Source organism: Neolamprologus multifasciatus, chromosome 7, assembly GCF_963576455.1.
Source record: "Neolamprologus multifasciatus chromosome 7, fNeoMul1.2, whole genome shotgun sequence".
NCBI lineage: Eukaryota > Metazoa > Chordata > Actinopteri > Cichliformes > Cichlidae > Neolamprologus > Neolamprologus multifasciatus.
In genome coordinates this window covers 21,892,417-21,920,389 of record NC_140445.1, presented here as the reverse complement: position 1 = coordinate 21,920,389, position 27,973 = coordinate 21,892,417, and the positions used below count along the sequence as shown (strand labels likewise).

At 38.0% G+C, this 27,973-nt stretch overlaps 1 protein-coding gene across 2 annotated transcripts in view; it reads right to left on the bottom strand.

Moving 5' to 3' along the window:
• Positions 1 to 27,973, bottom strand: part of astn2 (astrotactin 2) — a 291,315-nt gene that overhangs the window by 131,348 nt on the left and 131,994 nt on the right. For both annotated transcript variants that reach the window (XM_085168613.1, XM_085168612.1), the window contains exons 5-9: positions 24,171 to 24,278; positions 19,714 to 19,860; positions 14,314 to 14,481; positions 1,843 to 1,927; positions 894 to 968 (exon numbers count right to left, since the gene is read on the bottom strand). In XM_085168613.1, coding sequence (XP_085024739.1) covers positions 894 to 968; positions 1,843 to 1,927; positions 14,314 to 14,481; positions 19,714 to 19,860; positions 24,171 to 24,278 — 583 coding nt within the window. The remainder of the gene's footprint in view (positions 1 to 893; positions 969 to 1,842; positions 1,928 to 14,313; positions 14,482 to 19,713; positions 19,861 to 24,170; positions 24,279 to 27,973) is intronic.

Genomic DNA, 27,973 nt, shown 5'->3' with positions numbered 1-27,973 from the left:
GTGTGAATGTCAGACAGATTGCACTTTGGCACAGAACAAAAGTGCTTGTATAAATATGGGAAAATGAGGTAAATTGATTAAAGTGCTTTGAATGTTCCAGTAGAGTAGAAAAGCACTATATAAGAACCTGTCCATTTACTATTTCCACACAGTGCTTAATCTATGAAAGTTTAGTTGTTGCTTTTTTGTGCTAGTGATGCCCGAGTCCTATCTCCAACTTACTGTAGCGTTTTTAACTACTGAAAGATGAAATGGGGTTTTGCTTGGTATTTTGCTTTTAGCACCTCATTTCTTACAGTGGACTCACAGTGGCTGGCAAACGCTGCAAGGTCATTGTGATAAGGAGTGAGATAACTGTGACAAAGAGCTGTTCCTACCTACGTATTGGAAGGGTAGAGAGCATGAAATCGAGAAAGATTTCACAAAATCAAAACTTTAAACATTCCATGCTTTAGTTACACAGTTAAGCAAAACTAAAGGGAAAATTGACCACATTGACCAGCTTTTTCTTTTAAATCTCTATAATCAGGTTTAACCTGAGATTTTTATTTTCACACTTCTTGGGGGAAAAAAAGAAATAACACAATGACCCCATCAAGGATGAGAAGTGTAACAAAAATGGCAGTAAAAGTATTTTAAAGGAATCCAATCAGGCCTGGTCCTTGGGCTATTCTCTACACACTCAGAGAGATCCACCATCGGGTGTATTTGTGTGTCCATTTGGCTTTGTCCATGTGCATCTGCCAGGTGCTCATCTCCATGCTCTGTCACACTCATGCACACACATACAAGATGACACAAGAAATGCCACTTTCATTCCATTGTGTGTCCACAGAGTCCACAGATGGCCAGCACAAGTCAAGCGCTGAGGAGGTGCACCAGAAGGGTCTTACCTGAAGATTCTCTCCGGGGCCTGCTCTCCTGTAACTAGGTCATACCCTTTCTCCAAGTTAGCATATGGCCATGGACTTGACAGGGGAAAGACGATAAAGGAATGCATGATCAAAGACAGAGATTTATCAGCATTTTTTAAATAATCTAACAGATGTTTTTATGTAATTCCATCAAGTCTTCTCATTTATATTGTTGTTTTTCATGCACAAAGCCTTTTAGTTCAGCGTTTTAAGTACTTCAAAGTGTATATAATATTATGTATAAAACATAACTGAATACAAAAACTGAAAAACTGTCATTTAATTATCATATCTGTCTGCTGTACAAGACTATACTGCGTCTGCTGCTAGTCTTAAAAAAAAGAAAAAGCAATGGGCATTTGATTGGTTACTGGACTGAATCCAGGGGATGACAGGTGCTGGTGAGTAACAATGTGAGACCAATGATGGGTTAGGCCAGCTAAGTGTCAAACAAGGTCAGAGTCAGAGGGATCATTTCGGTGCCTGTCAAGCACTCTTCAGTGACTTTACTTCTTTGCCATTCATGCGTTTATTCTCACCCCTCCACTCCTGTTTTTTTTTTTTTTTGTCAATAACGTCCCTTCTCATTTCTAATTTCTTCAACCTATACACCTGATTCCCTTTAAAAAGACTACGTCTTCAAGCCTGTATTGGTAGAAGTGCATGTTTTATCATATTAACTACAAACTGCTATTTTCCAAACCATGTAGGAAGCGCTCTAAGTTTCTTTTCATTTTAATACTGAGATGATCATCCTGCAGAGAACTGCAAATCCATCACAGTGAACAGCTCACCTTTATTTTAGTTAAAGTTAATATAGTGCAATGATGTGGTTGTACTACCGGCTCTGAAGTCATGCGTAAGGTTGTAAAGTACAAGTGAATCTCTACATATTAGTGGAATAACTACACACAACACAACAACTTACCCTTCGTTGCGACTCCAGTCGCTGCGCACACAGAGATGCTTATGAACGGGATCAGGGGAATAACCCTCATGACAGCTACATTCTCCTGCCGTACAGAGAAAAACAAACATGCACAGTGGCAGATATTTATCTATCACCCTGATCTCTTCATTTATTAGAGATGTACCAAACTAAATGTTACATGATGTAAAACCTAATTCTTTTCAGGGAAATATTGTACCTAGATTTATTTCTGTCATGTTGATTGTGCAGTAATTGCCATATTCACTACTGTTTTACTTCCAGATTACAATTCAATAATTCAGTTGTATATATTTAACACCAGTTCATGCCTGTAGCCGTCTCAAGATGCTTTATACTGAAAGGAAAAGACTTTACACCATTAGAAAGAGAACAAAATTAAAATATTCTTTATAATCAGTTTTCTATGTGAATGGCTTGGTTGTCAAGGGGAAAGTGAAGCTAGAAAAGAATAGTATATGGAGACAACCACAGCAACAACAACAAAAAGGACAACATATAAACAGCAGGAGAAATTCGACAATTAATGATATGTAATACTGTCATATCAATAATATTCAGGTATAAAAAGTGGGAACTAAAAGAGAAGCTCACAGTGGATGATCCCAAATCTCTAAGGGTGAGTTCAGGGTCACCTGATCTAGCCCTAACTATAGGAAAAAGAAAAAGGGAACTAAAAGAAAGTTTAAAGCCTCATCTTCAATGGACAGAGGGCATCTGTCTCAGGACTCCTAGCTGTGAGCCAGCTGAACAGTAGAGGAGCCCGATAGCTGAAGGCTCGTCCTCACGTTCCTCTTCTGGGAGTTCTACAAACCACAACTAACGCTCCATTCTGAGAGAAAACCTCTGCTGGGTTAATATAGTATTAGCTATTTACCTTCTTTAACCTGGAAATCCTATTGAGATCAACTCTCTTTAGGGGGACCTGGTCAAGGCAAGCGCTATATGAGGTCTTTCAGGTGTTATGTGACATGATCATTTAGGACTGTGTGTGACGAGCAAATTTTGTACTGGATTTAACAGAAATCCAATAAACAGGCTTTCATCTGCACAGCAACAGAAAATGTATAGAACCGCACTGAACTCCTAATATCACTAACTTTTGTGTGTGAAAAAGACTTTTTAGACAGACATTTTAAATTAAATTTCATTAGGCTAATTTAAGAGCACTTGATATATAATCTAAAATCAGTATTTAAGGGTTGACTCTCATCATCCACTGCAGCACAAACTGGGTGTCATTAGGACGCTACAACACAGAGCAAACACCAGCCCCACTGACACAGCGGCCAGGGAGGCAGAAGAACAGCACATCAAGAAGGCCCTGAGTAAATGTGGTTATCCCAGTTGGACTTTTGTCAAATCTGGGAAGGCACCAAAAGAAAGTTCCAGCCAATCCAGGAGAGAAGGACAACCGCTGCCCAAGCGAAAACCTGTAGTGATCCCGTACGTGTCAGGAGTATTGGAGCAGCTGAGATGCCTTTTTTCTAAACACCAGGTCTCTGTGGCTTTTAAAACCTAAAACATGCTGCGCCAAAAATTGGTCCACCCCAAGGATCGGGTCCCCCGACACAAAGAGTAACATAGTGTACGCTGTTAAGTGCCAGGAGGATTGCCAGGATTTATACATCGGGGAAACCAAACAACCTCTGGCGAAGCGGATGGCACAACACAGAAAAGCCTCGTCAGGCCAGGACTCTGCAGTCTATTCACACCTACAGGCCAGTGGACACTCTTTCAATGATGAGGATGTATACATCCTGGAAAGGGAGGAACGCTGGTTTGAGCGCGGAGTCAAAGAGGCCATTTACATGAAAAGGGAAAGACCATCTGTGAATCGAGGAGGGGGCCTAAGGGTACATCTTTCGCCATCGTACAATGCTGTGATTGCAGCCATTCCCCAACTCTCTGTGAATGGTACTCATGGCCATTGATCATTGGTCTTTGATCAGTGGGTTTTGATCAGTGGTTGTTGATCAATGGTTATGAGAATTTGCATAATTATGATTAAGGAACTGACCTCCCAGCCCATTGTTCCTTCAGTGGGCTGGTTTCAGTCATTATGCAAATGTCTTAAGATTGGGGAAACCTGCAGTCAACTGAGACTGAAGAAGTCACTTGGATGAGTGACGAAACGTTTCTCCCACAAAACGCTACGTCCAGATGAACAGAATCAACTTTTGGAGATTTACTTACCTGGATGATTAAGCATGCATCAAGACATAATCTAAAATAAATTGATCATATTTAAAAATGAACCATTAATTTATCTGAGTTATCTGAACAGTCTTGTACAGATGTGGTTTGTAGACATGGTGATGCTGAGAGAGATCAATAGGAGTGAATGAGTTTAAATTAAAATGTGCAGTTTATAAAGCTGCTGTACTTGATGATGCCTTTGCGAGTATGAGTAAAACTTTATTTGTAAAGAAGTTAACAAAATCATTACCACGGAAAAGAACATACAAGGTTCAACAGAGCTATGGCTCTTTGTCAGACTGGCTATGAACCTTGGGTTGTTTTTCTTTTCTTCTATCAATGATGAATAGTAGCTAGTATGAGCGTCACAGTGGGCATTTTTAAAAAAAATAAATTAATCAACTCTTTCCAGGCTAGGTGAATTTCCTATAAATTAGTGAAACGCCACTTCCTCTCCAGCTTGTGGGTTTTTAAATCGTTCCAATAACTCAAACTTGTCTGATATGTTGCTTTATTTTGCAGAGGCACCTTTGCTGTGACGCTGCAGCACTATAACCATTGCACATTGCATTTTATCCATCTCTCCATCTCTCCATCTCTCTCTCTCTCTCTCTATCCATCCATGCATCCATCCATCCATCTATCTCTCCATCTCTCCATCTCTCCCTCTATCTATCTCTCCCTCTATCTATCTATCTATCTATCTATCTATCTATCTATCTCTCTCCATCTCTCCATCTGTCTATCCATCTATCTATCTATCCATCTATCCATCTCTCCATCTCTCCATCTATCCATCTGTCTATCCATCTATCTATCTATCCCTCCCTCCCTTGGTTACATTAAGTACATTATACAATATGACTGTTATCAGTGCATCTCCTTTCAAACAGCTGAAGTCTCAGTCAGCATTGAAAAGACAAAGCAGTAACATACATGTGATTAGTTACACATGCGCTGATCAGTGACATGAATTCCACTGAGAATCTGACAACTGGCTTTCTGTTTTCTCCCAATATTAGGACAAATCTTTCATCATTCTCAACTAAGGCATTTTTATCCTGGCTTCTCTACAGCTGGTGGGACAGATTGCACTGCAGAACAAACAGAGACGTTCAGACAGGGCTACAGCAGCTTTTTGCTGGTGCATAGCAGTTTAGGATTTACATTTCTGATGCTGCTTTCCTTGAGTAGCACTGAAGTTTAAAACCACCCCTTATTTTCAATATTGAAATTTCCTCATCAGATCAGTCGCAGTGGGTAATTAGTATTTCGATATGATCTTTACGCTGCCTAGTATAATAAATAAAATAGAGGCAAGTGCATTTTAAGTGATTGTATACATTTGTGAGATTTTGCCAAAGATGGCTTCTATAACGTTTGCATTGCAGTCCTCCCAGAATAAGTGTTTTTTGTTGACCTGTACAGAGGGATAACCCTGGAAAAATGTGTAATGGCCACCCTGTCTAGGCCATTCAAATTCTATCACTTAACGTTTAATAATTCATTGGTTGATATTATAGTCTTGAGACTGACTCAAGGAGTGATGCACCATCAAGATTCTGTCAAAGAGTAGCTTTCAGTGTGGCCTTGCTAAATGAAAAACTAAAGCTCTTGAAATGGTTCCATTTTTTAAAATAGTAGTAAAATATCACAACATTCATCCAGCCATTTCATATAAAAGATCAACGAACAGCATACAGTTTAATTAATCCAATCCAAGACTTTAGAGTGCTGTGAAAAAGTATTTACTGTCACGATCCTGGGTCTTATGACCCAGCGTTTTGAGTTTTAGTTCATTTTGATGTTTTTAGTTTAGGTTTAAGCTCATTAGATTTCTATGTTCATTTGCTTATTATATTCCCCTTGTGTTTTCAACCCTTGTGTTAAGTCTCCTTTATTCTTAATGTGTTTCATGTCTGTTTCTTATGTTGTCAAGTTTATGTAGTCATGTCAGTGTTTCATTGTTTCCTATTTTATTTTGAAAGAGGTTCTGTGCTTTGGTGGTCTGTTTTGCTCTTTCCCTGTGGGCGTCATTATGTTCATGTTGTGTCTACTTTGCCTTTCTGTCCCATGTTTCAGCTCCCTATGTTCTGTCTCAGTTGCTGTTAAGTTTACATGTTTTGAGTTCAGTCAGTGTTTCCTGTTTTACTTTGAAGGTCCACGTCTCATGTGAGTGACTCTAGTTTTGCTTCCCTTGTCTCGTCCAGCCTGATTACTCCCAGCTGTGCTCTCCTTCTGTGTCTCATTCCCTCGTTATCCCTCTGTGTATTTAAGCCCTGTGTTTCTCTTTGTCAGTGTCGTAGTCTCCCTCATGGCTGCGTTTCCTTGCGTTTTAGTTTACCTATGTCCCAGTTTAGTTTTTCATGCCGTCCTGCAATAAAGCAGCTTTTTGAGTTTAATTTCGTTGTTGTGAGTCTTGCGTTTGGGTCCTTCTCCTGCCTGTACACAGCCGAAACATGACATTTACCCCTTCCTGTTGTCTTATTTTTGCATATTTGTCACACTGAAATGTTTTGGATCATCAAACAAATTTTAACATTAGAAAAGGATAACTCAAGTAAATATAAACTGAAATTTTTAATGATGATTTTATTACAGGAAAAGGGTTAGCCAAACCTATTTTGTCCTATCTGTAATTATGTAGTTAAAAGTGTTTAACCTCTTTTTTTGGAAAGCTGAGTTAAATTTTACTAGTTACACACAACCAGACATGTTAAATCAAGAAATCACTGTCAGACAATATGAAGTAGTCTAAAATATCCCAAAAAGCAACATACCATGCAACAATCAAAGTCATTTATGTCTATCACTTTGAAAAGAGTTACTAAGCCACTTCTAAGGCTTTATGACTAGCAACTGTCCACAAATGGAGAAAATCTGGAACAGTGTTTGCAGCCTGTTACTGCTAACATAAAACTCAGCGTTTCATAAAAAGAACATCATATCAACTGTCAAAATGGTGGTGGTAGGGTGATGGTTTATGGCTACTTTGCTGCTTCAGGACCTGGATGACTTGCCGTAATAGAGAGAACCAAGAATTCCTTCTTTGAGTTCTCTACCAGAAATTCCTGAAGGAGTATGTCCGCCCATCAGTTAATGGCCTAAGGCTCAAGTACAATTGGGTTATATAGCAGGACACAGCAGCAAGTGTGACTGCAATTCTTGCTACCAAGAGTGGCAAAACCACTTATTAGGTTTAGGGCTAAATTACGTTTTCACATAGGTCAAGGTAGGCTTTGATGGGTTTTGGTGAATTAATTCATCCTTTCAAATCTGCATTTTATAATTAATTTTTTATATTAGTCTAACATTAAAGACTGTTTGATGATCTGAAACATATGAAAAAAATTAGAAAAGGCAAAAACACTTTTTTACATCACTGTCTTTTTAATAACTTGTGATATTCCTGATTGCCACATTCTTTAACTGCTGTCTTCCAACACAGCCTTTTTAAACAGGGATGTATTGGGAAAGAAATTCAGAAAACAATATGCTCTCATGCACAACCCAAACGGCAGGCGGATAAAGAGGATCAGTAAGTGACAGGCAGGCCTTTATGGACTTTTTGGCAGTAAACCAGCTAATCAGATTTTGTCCCAGTACACCTGATGGCCAGTGCGCCACTACCTAAGGACAAATACTTTTACAGATTTTACACTTTTGGCAGGATTGTAGTCTTTATGAGCTGGTATATCAAATAACCATGGTTGGTTTTGTTACAGGGCAGCATGGTGGCACGGTGGTTAGCACTGTTGCTGCACAGCAAGAAGGTCCTGAGTTCAATTCCAACATCAGGCCGGGGTCTTTCTGTGTGGAGTTTGCATGTTCGCCCCGTGTTTGCGTGGGTTCCCTCCGGGTACTCCGGCTTCCTCCCACCGTCCAAAGACATGCAGCTTGTGGGGTTAGGTTAATTGGATAATCCACTAGGTGTGAATGTGCGAGTGAATGCGAGTGTGAATGGTTGTCTGTCCCTGTGTGTTGGCCCTGCGACAGACTGGCGACCTGTCCAGGGTGTACCCAGCCTCTCGCCCTATGACAGCTGGGATAGGCTCCAGCGCCCCCCGCGACCCTGAAAAAGGATAAGCGAAAGCGAATGGATGGATGGATGGATGGATGGATGGATGGTTTTGTTACACTAAACTACATTAAAGTCAGGGAAATATTAAGGTTTGTGTTAAAATTACTACTCTGCCACTAAAGCTCATCGAATGTGGTCCTTCATTTTTGGCAAACAGATATTCTTTTCATGTTGCAAACACACACACGCACTCACACACACACACACACTTCACGTTCCCATTGCTAGTCTTCACATACATATTTAACCTAGTTATACTGCATTCCTTCAGACTGCCAGAGGCTGCGCTTAGAAAAATCAATCTTGTGCATAAGCAGTCACATCACATGTTACCACACATGTTGGTAAGGTACCCTTATTATTATATTCTTTTCTTTCTCCTTGAAGTCTGGTAGGAACTGGGAACATTTCCATTATTATGTTAGTGCCAGAGTAGCAACAGTGATGCAACCTGAATTATTTGTTTTGTTGCATATATCAGCAAAAATGCAATAGAAGCAAAACACATTCAGAGTGCCATCGATTTTAGAATCGGTGTTGTTAAATACTGTAGTCCAGTTGTGTTTGTGTTTAGAAGATACCTCATTTTACTTTATTTTATTTTTACAAAATAGAAAACTACGTAATACTTAAATTGCTGGAGCTCTGTTGCTCTAGTGTGTCTAGACTCTAGCTGCTAGCTGAACGCTTCACTTGCACTGTGTCATGTAATAGAGTTTAGGGCTTACATCACAGTTAGAATTTGGCTACATTTCCCACTGATGCCAACTCATTGGACTTTCTCTTTGAATAGAAAAAAAAAATTAAACAGATAAAAGCAACAAAAACAAATATATCTACTCTTATGGTTAATTTTATATTGAAAGTGATATGATGCGATTCATATGAAGCAAGATGTCACAGATTTCTATAGTTAGATTTTTTAAACCACATATCCAGATATTCAGAGAGAGATCCAGAGAGAAATGGTCACACTGTTTTTAGTTCATGATTCTAAACTTTAATTATCCTACAGTCATGTTAAACAGTTTATTTGACATGGTCCTAGCTTGCTCAAATTGTTTAATCTTTCTGTTTCTACATCAGCATTCGTACTGAAGAAGAAATGCAGCTGAACCCATTTGGTTAAAATTGATGATAAATTACTATAATTAAGAGAGTTAGTATTTGAGTACATGAGTGCATCTTGCTAACAGCAATTACAAATGCAATGTTTTGCTTTGATTTACATGTTTGTTTGAAATGGCTCCCGATGACAGATATTTGGACCTAATAATAACTGTGGAGACAACACGGCTCTTTGTAAATAGCTATTTCTGAGAGGAATCAAATTGAAGTCACGAATTGGACGTTTTTTCCTTTAGCTTCGGATTTAATTAGAAGGCGAAAGCAAAACTCTCTCCCCTATTTTATCTTGGCTATGGTAATATTTCTTGTCTTGGCAGTGTATTATTCAATAATGACAATAATAATAAAACAATAATAATAATAACAACAACATGCATTTTTGCTCAGTACACGCCCCCTCAGTCAGTATCACCTGAATCACATATTAGAGAAACTGGTTTGTGCTGGTTATAACTAGACATTCCTTTTTTATCATAAGTTGTGTTTACAGTTTAATTAACAATACCAGCTGTGGCAGAGGTATACATAAGGCCTAGACATAAAACCCATAGTGCTCCCACTAGATTGTCAGGAGAGGTAGATGAATTGTACAGCAGTACAGGCCTCAAAGCTGCAGGAGGACTGTAAATCTTTCCTACCTTGTTTCAGATTGAGTGCACCAGTGTAGAAGCACATTTTCTGTAAATCTTAAACAGCCTGTGTAAATAATCATTGAAGCAGGGCTCTTACCTTTCTGCAAGCGCATTTAAAGGAGGATCTAGTGATTAACAGAAATAGATAAGTCTGCTTGATTACACATTCTGCTGAATGAACTAACCTTTACATGACTTGCAAGCTCTGAGATTTTTTTTTAGAATAGAATAGAATAGAATAGAATTCAACTTTATTGTCATTGCACATGCACAGGTACAGGGCAACGAAATGCAGTTTTATCTCCATCTAAAAACCCAGAATGGGTGTAACATATTAAAAGGAAGATTTGAAGTAAGAATTAATGGCTTGTAGTAATTTCTTTTTAAATCTGAGGAACAACAGCAACAGTGAGCGTATCAGAAAAGCGTGGCAGGGAGGAGATAGCCAATAGTAAAACGTCTCTCTGAGCAGAAAAGAGAAAATGCAACAGTGTGGTTATTAAAGTTGAATGTCACTGAGCTGCTAATGCAGTGTGGTAACTGCTTTTACGTTCACAGTGTACACTTGGCTTCTGTTATAAATAACAGATTCAGGGGAGACACTGGTTCATGCTCTCATCTGCTCTGTTTTAGGTTTCGTTGCTGATGTTTTGAGTCATTAAACGTATATTCTTATGAGCTACTTTACTTTATTTATTACTTTTGAGAACAACATGTTCAAAGATATTTAACGAAGTAATTTTAATGGCTTTAAATCTTGTTTTGATCTGATGTTTTTATTTTTTCAGGTTGAGTAAAACTTTCTGCTCTTGTTAACCTTGAACAACTCTAACCACTAAAATGTATATTGACAGCTACTCTCTTTGTTTCTTTTGGATGGATCAGTGCAAATTTAATGTTTTCATGTACGTCCTTCTCTCAGGACTTTGAAAGAGCGTGTTAACTCAGTGACTCCCAAGAAATGGTTGAATAATCAGAATAAATGCTATGGCTATGTGGAAAGCCATTTATTAAAACCAATTATTTAACTGTGCTCAGAGAGTCCCTTCCCTGTACATTTCGGCCTAAACAGGCACACAACCTCACACCACCTAGCGATAATGACATCCTCTGTAAACAGCAGTTTAAAATTGCCAATAAAATTTGTCACCATCCTTTCCTCATTCTCTATCTCATTCTTTTGCTCTCTCACTTTCTCCTCTTATAAATTAAGAACGTGAAATGTATAACAATGGCAGGTGCTTGATCGTACGAACCATCTCTCTTCCTCTTGTATTAAACTGATGCTATAAACGATGTATGTCATCATAATAATATCTCTGGTTGTCTGGATAATTTTCAAATTTCAAGGTTTATGATGTTAGCACAGAAAAGACTTACTGTTGTTCTGGTGCCTATTTGCACTTGTTATAATATTGGAGAAGGCCTTAGGCATTATCATTGGGCAGATAAAATATAAGTGTTTCCTTTGAGCAGTATGTGTTTGTGTGCATTTTAGTGTGTGTCCGGACGCATCCTTATGAGCACAGTTTGTGTTCGAAATGAAAAGCTAAACCAGGGGTATAGTATACTGTAAATGTTACACACCCCAACAGTTTCATTTCCAATTACTTGCGGCTGGAGGAGGAGGAGGAGGAGAGAAAACGTTTTAAATGAGGAAAACAAAAGCAGCCAAGGAGGTCTGTGAGTCTTTAGGAAGTTATGCATGATGAGAAATGGAAAGGTTTTAGCGACAGCCTATGTTTAGGGAGCATGACTGTGAAAGGATAATAAAGTGGTAACTTGAGTCATGATATTATCTGACATTCATTTTAAGTAATTTTCAAAAGATTTTTAGCTGTTATTTGTCCCAACGTACATATACATGGGCAGATATTATAGTTCCAAGTCTAATTAAAGTTATCTATTGCCCAGCTATCAGACAGCAGGAAGTGTTGCATCATGTATGTGTCTACTGACCTCCACTGTAGCACTTGATCAAGGAGGGAAGGTGAAGGCACAGATGACTGATTATCCAGATACAACGATACAGTGTCTAGTAGTCAACAGTGCCTGTCATCCGACATGACACTGAAGCTGGATTGATGGAGATAATAGAAATGCTGTGTGAAACCATCCTGAAAACATACCTCTTGCTATTATAAAGGACAAGATGTGTTTGTATGCATGCTGGGAGTAAAAAATGAACGATTTAAATATCTAAACCTGCATTTATGGTATTCAGTATAGAGTATACACTGTATAAAATATGTTTATTAATGAAACAAAGTTTTAGTGTTGTTTTTGGTATTGGTATTGTTGCTTGGTAAATATGTTGCTTGGTATAATAAGTATTTGTTGGCATTTAAACCTTAACTTTATCATTTCTGCCCAAAAGCCAACAGAGAACAATGCTACCATTCACAGCTTGTATTAGATTCAAGTCAATGTTTCTTCTTATATATATTTTTCCTGTCATCCATATCAGTCAGTTTTTCAATGTTGTAATATTTGATAGCCCTGCGAGTGGTCTATCTATCTATCTATCTATCTATCTATCTATCTATCTATCTATCCATCTATCCATCTATCCATCCATCCATCCATCCATCCATCCATCGGGGTCTGGCCATTTTACTTGGCTTTTTTTTTTACATCCAAGTAAACATCGCAAGTGCACTTATAGTTATGTTTTTATATGCTAAACAAGTCCTTCAGTCTCAAAAATATATGTATGCTTGATTGGGTATAAGTGTGCTATATTTTACATTAGTTATAGAAATGGAAAGCTTCTTTGAAGAGCACCTTTCATTTTACTTCTGGATGGATGTGATTGCCCTGAGGAGATACAACAAACGTACATGCTGTCATTGATTAAATAATCTTCTATAGAGGACAGATGAAAATAGAAATGGATGCAGAAAGATGAGAGCAGAGCTAGACTCTAGTGCTAATAAAGTCAAAATGCTCAGCGTACTTGGATTTGAATGAGTAAATATAATGTGCAGATGCAGACCTATGAAATACCTAAGTGCACACACTAAGATTTCACAAATACATGCGTGCAGCTCCATCTCTGGCATCTTCCTGTGTACTCACTGAGTTGAGTGTCTGGAACTCTAATACATTATGCATTAGCCCTCAACACGTCCTTGACCAGGGTTACATAAATTTCACATACATTACAGATGTAATCCATTCTAATGAGCTTAGACTTTATCTACTTGAAAAACACAAGGGAATTAGGACACTCAAGGCAAGATAAATATCATCAAGCTGCATACTTAGCATTTGTTGGTAAAGTTTTAATGTCAGCAAATGTAGGTGTAAAACCATACAGGGTGATTGTATACACGCTGCAGCACACTGCAGTGGCAGCTGGTGATTTTCCTGAATGGGGCAAAAGACATTAAGGACCTTTGCTTACATAGTAGAAATGTTGTTGCCTCATATGCTGAGCTCTGATGTAAGAACTTAAACAACTGTTACTATTATTTGAGTAATTTACTCAATAAATTAACCACACACCTTTGCTCAGCTTGACTAGTTCCTCTCTTTCCCTACAGCACAGAAAGAAGACTTACAAAATAATGTGGAATATACATTAACTCCCATTTTATTTATAACATGATGAAAACATATTTTCAGCTCCTTTCAGTGCTTTTAGGCCAATTTAAAGCAAAGTAAGGATGAAATGTTTTACAGAAAAAGCCTACCGTATAATTGATCTATTGATTCTGTCTTGTTTTCTTTCGATTTTTCATTTAAAGTGTGGAATAAAGTTGGATAGCTTCTATATAATTATTGTGATGAATGCAAACAGTGACAACCTCTGCTACACACTTGTATTTCTACGTGGCCTCTTTACTGACAGTGCTGCCGGTTTCTTGTTAATTCCATTGTTTACGCAGTTTCAATATGACAACTTTACAAATTTATGGGAATAGCATGTCTATCATTTTGTAGCAAAACATTCTCCTGCGGAAGGACTCAAATACTGCCAAAGGCACTGACATCTCCGACACGATACACTCTGGTGTCTATGCCCTTACTGACAAGCGGTATCAATATTGAACATAAAGAGCCATGTTTATACTGTTTATAAATGAGAAAAAGTCCACATGAAAAACACAGGGTTGTGAGTGGTGGTGTAAATCTCATGACTCTGAACCAGACGACATCGACTGTTTGAGCTTTATTTTATTTTATTTTTTTAGCTTACTTTAACTTTTGGGTTTATGTCACAAAATACAACTAAAAGTTAGCACATGTTATGTTAATCAGTAAAACATTAAGATAGAGATCTCATTGTAATGTCTTCTATATACACCTGCACTTTTCCACTGTTGAAGTACTTACCACTTTAAAAAAAAAGCTAAAAACAAGGGTTTAGGCTTAATGGTTAGTGTCTGCATATTTGTATGCACCTACCTGTGTCCTGATCACAAATCTGCTCACAGGGTTCAGTGGTCCTCTGGCCGCAGTAATCCTGGACCCATTGTGTGGATGAATTGGTCTGATAGTAGAGAGTTAGCTTTGCTGGATTTAACCAATTAGAAACATCCAAGAAACTGCCCATGCTCACCACAAAACTACTTCCTGAAAAAAAGAAAAACAAAACAGGAGCCAATTATTTTGCATGAAAAAAAGACAAAAATAAACAAACAAACCACAGAAAAGTAGAACAGATGTGATTGTGTTGTATTTATGCTCTAGGTTCGAGGTTCTATTGCAAAATCAATTGGAAAGTAGCTAAATCTTTTGTTTTCACTGTAATTTCATTTCCCATCTGACCAGACTGAATTTAAATGAGAAAATTAAGACCTATAATGTGTATAGATTGGGTTTTGTTGGTAATTGCAGTAGAGGGGCTAAAAGGGTTTCACGAGTCAATCAGTAAACGCTATGCTTAATGACGCTGACTTACCTTTCTTTCTCACTGCTCTCAGACCAATCGTTAAACTCCAATCACCGAACAAGATTATCTCTAATTGATGCCAATGAGTTTTGGTTCCAAAGGGAGCTGTGAGAAGGCTTTCTGGATTCTTATACAGCTATATTATGGGTCATGGACGGTACATTTGCAGAAGCATTAACAATATTTCTTTGTCCAGGTGAATTCAAAATGTATTAGAACATCTATATATTAAAACAAAACAAAACAAACAGGTTCAGTACAGCTAGATGAACTGCATCAGATGGATGTGGGCAAGTCCTTTGTGCTTCGGTAAAATATACAGCTCATATGAGAATAACAAATAATGTTTCGCCTTTACATTCTGTAACAAACAAAGCAATGACATCCCAAAACTCATCTGTTCTCTCTCTGTTATTTATTTATTTTACCCTTTTAACATTTTGGTTGTTCTGAAGTCCTGACAGAATACACTGCCATTTGTTTCCTCCTACACATAAAAAGTCATCAGCTGCTTCTTTTCATTTGACAGAAAAACACTGCCACAGTACAGTGTGACCAACACAAAGCCTTCAACAAATGTACTTGGTTTTCCCTAAAAATTAAGTACCAAACCATCTGTTAGCATTCAGTCTTATCGAGACCAATGACCTGCATGTTTTTGTCTGTTACATTTGATAGCTTGTCAGATGATCCCACATTGTTTATTGGTTTAAGTGTTTGGCGTAAAACACATTTTGAATCAATCAATGTGTTTTGAACATTTTCAATTAATAAGTGCATAATTCTGTATAAGTGAAAGCAAAATAACCATGGTAACAATCTTCCCTAGATATGAAAGACCGCTGGTGTTCTTGAAAGTAAAGTGTTCAGTACCCAGCAAAATGCCAGAAGCCCAAAATAAATCGCTAAAAGCCTTTACGAGGTCAAAGTGACCAAAGGTAAGCATGACAAGGCCCCTTTCTGCCAGTAGGTCTCATTTACAGTGATACTGGCTGAAGTAAATTCTTCTGCTAACATGCTGAGGAGAGAGCTATTACGCAGCCTTCTCTGAGTCCTGTAAAGAAATCCCACTTGGGGAGTAGCAGCATTGTTCACTTAGCTCTGCATATTATGATTCAAATGCAGAAGAATGGGGAGAAAAAGAAAGCATTGTATATCAGTGTCAATGCAGTAGTCAAAATAATGACAGTAATAATGAATGGGTGCAACAAAAAATTTCACTGACTTATTGACACATATAATTTTGTGTTATTTTTCGTTAATAAGTTGTTTGTGCTTTCCTCTATTGTATACTGCTGTATTATTTCAATTATGTACACAATGTCATGTTTTTGATAATTGAGTGACATGACTGGGTATCTAATTGTTAAGATTCTTTGACAGACAGTCACATTTAAAATATGACTATTTTTGCAAATATAATTAAGGTATTTACACCATGACTCTAAAGTGAATGTCAGGTAACAGAAAAGCAACACTGGAGTAATTAGAGGAAGAACATAAAAACATAAGAATATGTCGGTACACTTAATTCCACTACTAGTTGATTTTGAGCTGCGTATCTCACAACGTTGGCCAAATGATCTGAGTCTTCTTAATCTGCTGCTCCAGTTTTCCTTTCTTGTTACCTGCCTGTAAATAACCTTCTGTTCTCTCTCTATCTATCTCATTTTTTTTCCCATTGGGCTCCCATTAGCTGTAGCCTTAGTGATTATTATAAATGCTTTGTAGTTGTTTTTGTTTACCTTCTACTGTCATGGCAACTGGCTGCTCACATTCAGTTTATTCATCATGCTAATGGCTGATATCACCACCTGACTATTCACCTGCATCGTACCAGCATATATTAGATATAGAGCAACTCATGTCCTTTGTGTCAACTTATAAAGTATATAAGCAGACAGAAGAAACAGAGCATTTTGTCTGTCTGGTTGTACGTTTCCTGAAGTGACTTATAGTTATGTGTTGCTTGCCAGTTGGAATTGTTTTGTTTGTTTATCTCTTGGATTTGTTTGTTTGCTCTGACTGCCTGCCTGCTGCAGACTGTATGCATGCCAGACTACAGGGTTAAGCTGCCTTTTACCACATCTGCTCTGCCTCAGGTGTCTGCTTTTCTGTGTCCGAGTTCCAGCACACACAGTTTGTTTGCAGGGGAAAAACAAAACTAGAATCCTAAAACCCTTATCTTAACTCCTTCAAGGTGTACAGTTTATGTTCACCCTGCAGTAAACAAACATCCAGTATGGAATGCACAACATGACTTTCCTCATCCAATATCTTATTCTGTAGTGGGGCTTAAATGCAGTAGTGAGTGTCGCACTACAGCAAAACTCATGGACTCGGCAAAATTAAAATACATGAGTGCTGGTTTATTATGAATATCTATGATTATTTCATTAAATTCCAAATATGATTTTTGATACCTCGCAGGCTAATCATTAGGCCAAAGGAGAGCTTCAGGGGCATCCAAAAATTTGAGATAATTATTGTGTATAACTTGATATTCCTCACTGCTAGTGGCTGTAGAAGGTCAAAAGGTTACTAAAATAAGTCAATAATCATTCTCCATATTAAATTTGAAAGCGTCCTTGCTGCCAGTCGTAGAGATTTACACAACATTATGTGTGTTATGGAGAGGGAGAAAAAGACAACATTATAGACACTCAAAATAACCATGATTATTTTGTAATACATTTTTTGAGTAATTGCCCCACAAAGTAAGTGGACAAACTTCATTGTTTTTAATACTTTGATGAAAATCCTCGAGTCATTGACAGGCGACAGGTTCCTATGCTGTGCCAAGTCTTTATTGCGGCCATCTTTTGTTGCTGTTTGTAGATGGATATGACAGCCTTACATTTTGTCAGCAGTAACAAAAAAGCATCTTGTTGTAAGCGCCCTGAAACATCAAGCCATCTTTACACGTTGGCAATTATTTGCCTCTTTCCTTGAGTACTTTTCACTTGGCTAGACCTTACTGTGGCTTTTATCTGCTTAATTTGACATGAAATAACAGGAAGCAGCTTTTGTTCATTAAGCAATTACCCAACTACTTTAGAATCTGAAAATAGGGCCCTATGAATAAAAATAGCTAATTTCTAAACAAAATTCATGTGATAATTTTGTTAATCACGTTAAATGAAAACCGATAGTCTGCACTCTAATCACTTCTTGATTCTTTCACTTCATATCCACTGTGGTGGTATACAGAGGGAAAAAACAAACTGCGTCAATGTCAAAATACTCTAACGGTATGTTTATTTTACTGTAGATATCCAATAGTTATAGAATATATATTTTATGTACGCCTCCGTTTTCGTGAAGTGTCCACGGGCACACAAATTCTGAGAGCGTGGGAGGACAAGAAATGAGACCTCAATGGCAGAAATGCCTTTTTGACTGATATGTGAAATCTTTCAGAGACGTAGCAATAATTAGTTAAATTGCCTCAGTTCTTTACTCTCTCTTACTTCACTTAGCTCCTTGTACATATTCAAGTTTTCTCTCTCCTACTAGTAAGGTTTGTTTTGCGGTATCGTGTCAACACACAGACCCAATTTACAATTAGCTCACTGTCAACAAGGAATTTTAAACAGATTAAATAATACTCTAAGCTTTTGCCTGGATCTGTTGCTTACAAACTCCATTTTTGTGAATTTAAACTTCTTTTGTCAACAACAAATGTTTTTGTGTCCCCATGTGAGCAAATAAATTGACAGGAAACGGTATCAACTCCTTATTGACAGAGAAGTTCTTTATATTCGATTTCACTGACTATTTATTTAGTTTTTAATTTTTTTGGCAAGCATACTTTCTGTCTGTGAAGCTACCTTCTAATACAGCAAAAATATATCTTGGAGTTCTTATGTAACATTAGATGAATATGCATTGTTTGTATCAGGCTAACTGAAAAGATAAAAACAATAGGTTAATATTTTAATCTACAGCATGCAGTCACATGAAAAAGGGGCTAAATACTAAAAGCTCAGTTGAAAAACAAAGAATAATAATAGCCATAGTGTGTGCACAATGCTCTTCATCACTTTAATGGCTTTAAATGTCACTCAGTTTTTTGTGGTGATAATAAATCTTTTTTTCTTCCATTGCGAGCTTTCAGCACGTGGGCTTTATTGTTCTGATTTTTGTTCATTTTTCGGTTCTAGAACATGATTTTCTTTTTTGTTGGATGAATGTTCATTTTTTGCACCTTATCAGTCGTGGAAAGGGGGCACTGAAACTGAAAGGCATTGAAATTGAAAACCACAAATCACGGTTGAGGGGGTGGAGAGTTTAATGCAGGCCATGTGAAAACAGAAACGGAGAATGTTGAGCTAGCCCTGGTCCATTAGCTGTTCCTCCTAACAACAAAGACTAAACTAATGACATAATACGTTTCAGTGCTCAACAACAACATGCAACTCGACAGTTATCTCTACAGTACGCTGCTCGACTGACAACTGTAACCAGTTATTGTTGGAAACAAACAAAACAATGAGATGCTATACTATGTGGGATAATGGCTATTATGATAACATGCTCCACAAATCTAGCATATCACTTGTATTAGATGTTTTCAAACTGCTGCTTGGGCTAAATAACCACACTGCGTCTTAGTAACATTTTGATGGGTTTAATGTAAGAATAAGAAATCCTTGCATCTTCATCTCCATGTTTGATTTTAGTATTTGCGGGTTTCCAGTCAGCAAACAGATCTGTGTAAATTGGACCCAGGAGTTCTGTGAGCTGTCAGATCTACTAAGCTTTTCATATTATATCATGTAATTTGAATCAAAATGAAAGAGTGCATACAAACAGTGACGTGTAGTGAAGTCAGTTTCCAGCAAAAGTAAACACTTTTTGATGCTTTACTCGTTAAATGTTCTGCCAAGGTCTAATAAATGCCCTGCACTTACCATCCGCAACAAAATGCTCTGGCACATGGAGGGTGACCTTAACAGTGAGGGGGCAGGAATCCTGCGTAGCATAGACAATGGCAATGACACATGTGCTGATAGTAATCAGTGTCAAGGTGACCTTATTTAGAGGACTGTGTGGATGGCCTGAAGGGAGAGAAAGAGAAAAAAGTAAAGGTAGACAGTTTAACAGTGGCCCTTTTGTTTTTATTAGAGTCTTAAACAGGTGACAGGACCATAATACACACAGCCACACAAATGTTTAACAAAATCATCTCGTTTTGCACTGTCCTTTGCTGAAAAGCCTTGAGAATGCAATTCATTGTACTGCTGATTTATGAATCCAACCCTGTTTCAAGTTGGGCCTGTGTAGATATGACTTGGGTTACCACTGCTTCTGCACACCCCAGAATCATTTGCCAGTATGATATATGATCTTATTGCTACTGACAGGGTTATAGATTGGTTGTTTTGGTTGCCCTTTGGCTCTGTCAGGGCTCTTATTTCCAAGCTAAGGTATAGGAAATGAAATTAGCCGCTTAACCTCTGTCTACAGATATTTATCATGGGAGAGAAGTTGGCATGTTAAACAGAAGCTTACTGGGATGTGTGTAGGATAAGGTGATGATAGAGTAGCTTTGGAAACACTGCTCTAATGCGTTGAACAACCTGAAAATGCACTCTGGTACTTTCTTAAACCAGTCACAAGAAAACATCACGTAATATTTCAGGATCTTCAGGCTTCAGAAATGCGTGAATAGCTTCTAGGAAGGGAGCTTCCCAGTGTGTATCCTGCACTCTGCAGGTTTGTTGCAAAAGTCAATAGAAATGGTACAACTGCTCATGGAAGTCTGTTCTCTGCAGTAGAACTCATCACACTGTTTTGTTCAAATAAATAAATAAATACATTTGTTTATATATTTATTCATTTCAATGCCCAATAGCTTCCACAATGGGAATCGACTAATGCTCTGTGTGCTAGTTAGAGGTATGTTACTACAGTGGGGCAAAAAAGTATTTAGTCAGCCACCGATTGTGCAAGTTCCCCCACTTAAAATGATGACAGAGGTCAGTAATTTGCACCAGAGGTACACTTCAACTGTGAGAGACAGAATGTGAAAAAAAAAATCCATGAATTCACATGGCAGGATTTGTAAAGAATTTATTCGTAAATCAGGGTGGAAAATAAGTATTTGGTCAATAACAAAAATACAACTCAATACTTTGTAACATAACCTTTGTTGGCAATAACAGAGGTCAAACATTTACTATAGGTCTTTACCAGGTTTGCACACACAGTAGCTGGTATTTTGGCCCATTCCTCCATGCAGATCTTCTCAAGAGCAGTGATGTTTTGGGGCTGTCGCCGAGCAACACGGACTTTCAACTCCCGCCACAGATTTTCTATGGGGTTGAGGTCTGGAGACTGGCTAGGCCACTCCAGGACTTTCAAATGCTTCTTACGGAGCCACTCCTTTGTTGCCCGGGCGGTGTGTTTTGGATCATTGTCATGTTGGAAGACCCAGCCTCGTTTCATCTTCAAAGTTCTCACTGATGGAAGGAGGTTTTGGCTCAAAATCTCACAATACTTGGCCCCATTCATTCTGTCCTTAACACGGATCAGTCGTCCTGTCCCCTTGGCAGAAAAACAGCCCCATAGCATGATGTTTCCACCCCCATGCTTCACAGTAGGTATGGTGTTCTTGGGATGCAACTCAGTATTCTTCTTCCTCCAAACACGACGAGTTGAGTTTATACCAAAAAGTTCTACTTTGGTTTCATCTGACCACATGACATTCTCCCAATCCTCTGCTGTATCATCCATGTGCTCTCTGGCAAACTTCAGACGGGCCTGGACATGCACTGGCTTCAGCAGCGGAACACGTCTGGCACTGCGGGATTTGATTCCCTGCCGTTGTAGTGTGTTACTGATGGTGACCTTTGTTACTTTGGTCCCAGCTCTCTGCAGGTCATTCACCAGGTCCCCCCGTGTGGTTCTGGGATCTTTGCTCACCGTTCTCATGATCATTTTGACCCCATGGGATGAGATCTTGCGTGGAGCCCCAGATCGAGGGAGATTATCAGTGGTCTTGTATGTCTTCCATTTTCTGATGATTGCTCCCACAGTTGATTTTTTCACACCAAGCTGCTTGCCTATTGTAGATTCACTCTTCCCAGTCTGGTGCAGGTCTACAATTCTTTTCCTGGTGTCCTTCGAAAGCTCTTTGGTCTTGGCCATGGCGGAGTTTGGAGTCTGACTGGTTGAGGCTGTGGACAGGTGTCTTTTATACAGATGATGAGGTCAAACAGGTGCCATTCATACAGGTAACGAGTGGGGGACAGAAAAGCTTCTTACAGAAGACGTTACAGGTCTGTGAGAGCCAGGGATTTTCCTTGTTTGAGGTGACCAAATACTTATTTTCCACCCTGATTTACGAATAAATTCTTTACAAATCTTACCATGTGAATTCATGGATTTTTTTTTCACATTCTGTCTCTCACAGTTGAAGTGTACCTCTGGTGCAAATTACTGACCTCTGTCATCATTTTAAGTGGGGGAACTTGCACAATCGGTGGCTGACTAAATACTTTTTTGCCCCACTGTACATCATTTAGTACCACTGAAAAACACAGCCGTGTACAATTGTTCTGTGAATGCCAATTTCAGCTTTCCCCATATAACGTTTGACTGATCACATTCGCAGTGTTCAAATGGTCAAACAGACTGAATAAAAACAAAGCAATATCATAGAAAAGAAAGTTTCACCAGTATTCCCCTGTGGAAAGGCACTTTAATCTTGACAGAAGCTCGGAGGTAGTGAAATGCAGCTCAAGGCCAAACAAGGAGACAAAGTTAGGGTAATGGATTGACCCACACCAACTTGCAGGTCTTACTCACTGTGATGGCTTTGTGAAGGGACAGAAACAATGGTTGTCTACAGAAATAGTGGCTGAGCAGCTAATGTCAGTGGGGTGCGGGTGGTGTCACTGGGCTTGTGAAGGGTTCCCTCAATTACTATAAAAGCTTACTGAGTAGACAAAAGCATGCACACTCACGATGGCAAACACTTACATTATGGTCACAAACCAAGCATCCTTTCTGTGCTCAAACACACGCATAAAGTCACATGTAAATTTTAACTGAATGCACAAATACAAGGCGTCCACTAAACTCTTTATGTTTACTCTCATCCACTGTCCATCATCTAATGAAAGAGCTACCTTTTTATACAGGCTGTAACTTTAACACAGGTCATGGCCATGGATTTTATTTTCCTCCAAGCTGTAAGGCCACAAAGACTTGATAATAAAATCTGTCAGAACAAGGTGTCAGTTAAAGTACAGACGCCTTTTCTAGGTCATTTACACTCACAGGCAATTAACCATTTTCAGAACAGTTGTGGTTAATTGCATGTTCACACTGGACCATTCAGTGTTTAAATGTATGTAAACAGGAAATGTAATGGTAGGAAATGAAGTGACAGAAGGCTACAGAGCCAGTTACAGGGGTAGGTTCATTCAATTTGTTCAATTCGTTCTTGTCCTTCATTCCGAAAAACGTTGCAATTATCTAAGACCATATGCACATGCTTGATATCTGAAATCTACCCAGCTGCTGTCTCCAATGTACAGAAAAATAGAGACATTTAATTGGAGAATCCGCTTTTAGATGAATTATATATCTGCAGTTCTATAGAGTTAAGAAGTTTTGTTTGTCTTCAAATCGTACATTTCCTCTATTTTATACTTCTAATAGAAATCACAATTGGAAAAGCAACTAAATTGCTTTTCTAATTACTTTTAGATCCTATTCCCACACCAGAGGGCTTACAACCAAATGAATAAGATTATAAAGTGGTGTGTGATTTATTGTCCTCTTGACCTAGTGTTGTTTAGGTGAACTGCAGACACAGGGTTTAAAAACATCAGGATTTTCATAATTTTTGTCAGCTACTTTATAGATATACACAGACTATGTAATTCACATACACACAAATCCAAACTCTTCACTATCACATATCACTATGGGAGAGGAAGTTGAAAATCATGCATTCAAGTTATGTGACTCAGCTTACATAACTTGAATGCATGATTAGGTCATCACAAAACTCCCATTGACATCAGCTCATATGTCTGCTTTGAATGTCATTGAGCTGTGCTGTGGAACAGCACTCCCATCCCCACTGGGAACATACATGACCCCTTCCTACTTCCAGCTATGCTGACAATTCCGGAAATGACTAGCCTCATTTGACTCAGCTTTAATGTTCTCTCCCATCATTCCCTCTTATATTCAAATGGGATAAGGCTGGCGTTCATTTGTTTTTGTATTATACTCCCTTTTGACTTTAATGTCTTCTCAGCAGTGCGCAGTGGCTAAGAGGGTCTCCTGCTGAGTAAGTTAATGTGTAAAAAATGTACGACTATTATTACAATACACCTGAGTTTCTTCTCACCTTTGCTGCGCCTTCGTCCTCTGTGCTGTTCTGTATAAAACTTCATTTGGTTGTCATCTTCAGGCTCTGATCCCGATTCCCCTTGAGGACCAAACACACCTCCAGCCTCTGGTGGTGAAATGTTAAGACAAACAAAGGCAAAAATAAATCTAATTAGAATCATAATTCAGTTGATTGTTTGTTTTTCAGATAGAGATAATATAATGCAGTCGGGGTACAAGCAGTTATTCAACCTTTGAGTGTTGTGTATATAGAACAGGACATAACATATTTTTACAATATGGACACAATAGTACACAGATTTTTAACTAATCAAATTTCCACTCCTTACCACCTTTGCTGCCTCTCGTGGTTTGATCTGTTGGTAAGTTGTCAAGTGTTAAAAAGTCTTTGGAGCTCAATTTTCTAATCATATTAGGTAAAGTGTGTGCATATTTGCATGTCTGACTCTGAGTTAGAGTGACAGCAAGAGCAGGGCTGTGAGTTAAGAGGCTTTGTTTATTACTGCTTTGGCACTGCAACATCAAAACACACACACACACACACGCACACACGAGGGCTGACACACAGTGATAACAGTCAGGCATTTGCAAAGTGTAAAACCACTGAAGGATAACATAACATAAAATATCTGTAAATGGCTTCAAACTACAGTCTCAAACCAGATTAAAAAATGTCCAGTAGACGGTTTATGTTAAATATCTTTATTATTGTACCACGCACATTCTTTCATGTATCATTTAGGTTTAGTCATAAAAATGATCTTATGCTAATACGATCCAGATTTCCTCATGGTTATACATATGTCTTGCTTGTATTACCCAGAGGATCACAGTGATTACACTTCCTAATCTCCCGGAGTAGAAAAAGAATAAAGGACAGAGTGAAAATCAATGCTTGTGATGGCCATAAATACACATCTAAGAAAAAACGTTTCACTCAATGACTACGAGTTAAAACAAAGACAAAGAACAAAATTAGGATAAGTGCATTATGTCAATACACTTATTTTTATGATACATGAGGACAGCTGATAATGACACAATGACACAAGCATTTACTTTTCTGCAAGAGACAAAAGCTTTATCCCCACAGGAATATGACTTTTAAGTCATTTTCAAGCCTTCATAATTGTTTCATTCCTGGTATATCATTAAGAAAATGCAGTCCAATGTGGATGAAGGGGGTACTTAGAGTAAAATAGTTCTTGGCCAGCATATGGTGACAAATTGATCATTTCGCATAAATCAAGTCAAATGACAGCTCGCTTGTACGTCCCTTACAAAAGTGACCGCAAAATATATATACAAAATTAATTGGATTCATTCCAGTCACAATTTAAGTGTCAGTGTATAAAGTACAAAAGCTTGGTTATTCTGAAAAATTGATGGCTAAGGAAATTGATCAGGGGCTTGGATGCTCTCAATTTAGGGATGTCACATTGTGTGAAGACTAGGTTGGAGGACGGTAAGTTTTTTTTTTTCAGAGTGTAAAGTAAGCAAAAGTGAGCAAAAATAAGTAAGATAATAAACTAACATTATTATGAAGATATGGTGAACTCTTCATAGTGAAAAACAGAATAGAGACCACCCACCACAGGCAAATAAAGAGAAATAAAATAGGCGCAGGAGCAACTCATAAGAAAGTATACAGATCTAACACTGTTTATCATCTTGAAATCTGGTATTTTTTATAAATGTCATTAAGTCCTTATTACAAAAAGGTAGAGAAAAAAAAATCCTTTCTTCCTTGTTCATTGGACACAGTCAGAATTTCAAGGCAAGTGCTGAGCAATGTCAGGTGAAATAGACTCCTTCATTCACTTCATTAACATTATGTTACAGCTCATGAACATTTTCGTGCATCATAAAAGATTTTAGACATGATTAAAAGGTCTATCAAGTCTGTGTAGAAAGCATACACTGAAAGCTGTAATCATTCTTTTGGTCTCATGCACTTAAACAAGTCTAGAGTTGAGTTGGAATTCAAGTATAAGTCTGGTGCTGTTTGGAGAGTGAAGCCAGGGCAATGTGCTGTAAAATTGGTTCTGGATTTATGCATAGTCTTAGAACATGCCCAAAAAGGTGGTGGAGGAAGAAAAGACAGGGAGTATACTGTATTTCAGGTAGGTCTTTTCTCTTACATCTAATGAGGAACAAGTGTAATTTATTGAAAAGTAGTAACACATACTGTCTCTATGCAATATTTATGCATATTATTTAAACCTGTGTATGTCCCCTGGGCCTTAGGTTAAAGCAAGTCAAATTTTAATATATAATCTCTTCTGTTAGTGCATTTATTAAATGCATGAATCTTTTTGCCCACTACACTAATTACATTTTAATATGACTTGGTTTCCACTTGAAATTTAGTGGAGATGCAAATAAAAGATTAGAGACCTTGTTCCAGTGATAAAGGAGAATCTTTAAAGATGTGTCCCAGTCACAACCAAATTTTAGAAATGCATCTGACTCATGACTAGAAATGTTGATGTGTCATTGTGGTGGGTGTAATGCCTTTAAGGTACGTTTTAACACAGTGATGTCCTGTTTAATAGTATTAAATTTATTAATCATATGGTTACTAATCAAACACTGGTGTTACTTGCATAAGTTCTTCAATCTAAATGCATTTTAGGCTCAAGTCGTAAAGTACAAGTTTCTACAGTAGAACCATTGTCGCCATGTTTTTTTCTACCGTATTTAAGTATATCAACTTACCACAAGTCATAGTCTTTGGAGAAATGAGGATAATGTAGTGGTGTGGATTGAATGCATTATAAAAACAGGTGCAGAATAAAAGAGTCTGTGTTTTAATTCTGCCCCTCTACTTATCTTTGTCCTATCCACCCTCACAATTTTAAGGTGAGTGTTTTTTCTTCTTTTTCCACGTGGAGTTCAATGTATGCTATGAAAAAGACCGTCTTGAGGTAATATGCTGAGCATGGCAGGACAGCGGCTTCCTGCCCTGCTTTGCTTAAATCATTGCTGCTTTTTATAGGTGGTACCATAATGTCCCATCTTTGAGCTCTCTGGGGTCATAAAATGCGTGCCTTCTTGGTTGAATGGTTAAAAAGGGCAATATATATTAGAAAGGTGAAGAAAGTGCTGGCCTTTCAGAAGATACGGAAAACATTCCCGGTTATTGGTTTTTTTTTTCTTTTCCTATCGGAACATAGCCTGGGCTCTGCAATGCCCTATACCGTTATTGCTATGAAAGCTGCTTTGGCACTTTGTCATTTATGTCCCATTAAACGAGTCACTCAGTGAAGGCAAACAGGGTCAAAAATGTCTCAGTGTCCTTTAGTTAGAAAGAAAGTTCAGATTATGTAAAGGTGCTTCAGGTCTCCACTAATCTCCTGCTGTTCCCATCTCAACTTTGAATGCCACTTGAAATAATCATTAGAAGAATGAATGTGCTTCCTGCAGTTTTCAGATTTGATTTGGACCTTGAGTAACTTTGAAAAAAGGAAAAAAATGCTTCTTCATAAAAATATCAATTGCCTCACACTGTGAAATCTATCAAATTGACTGTTTGATTAATAATGGACCCTTTACAGAACCAGTTTGCACCATACTGGTTCAGAATCTTTACTTGTAATTTCTGTCAGATTGGGATGGGACTTGTAGTTTCAAATTATCCTCTATTAGTGTTCCCTATAGTAGATCTGACTTAGCAATGTTCATTAATGGCAAAAAAAAAAGATTAGTGCAATTTCACTGTTATTCATGTGAGGTTTATACAATTTTTTGAAACTGGGAGAAATACACACAACTGTGATGAAAAACAGATAGAAAGAAGCA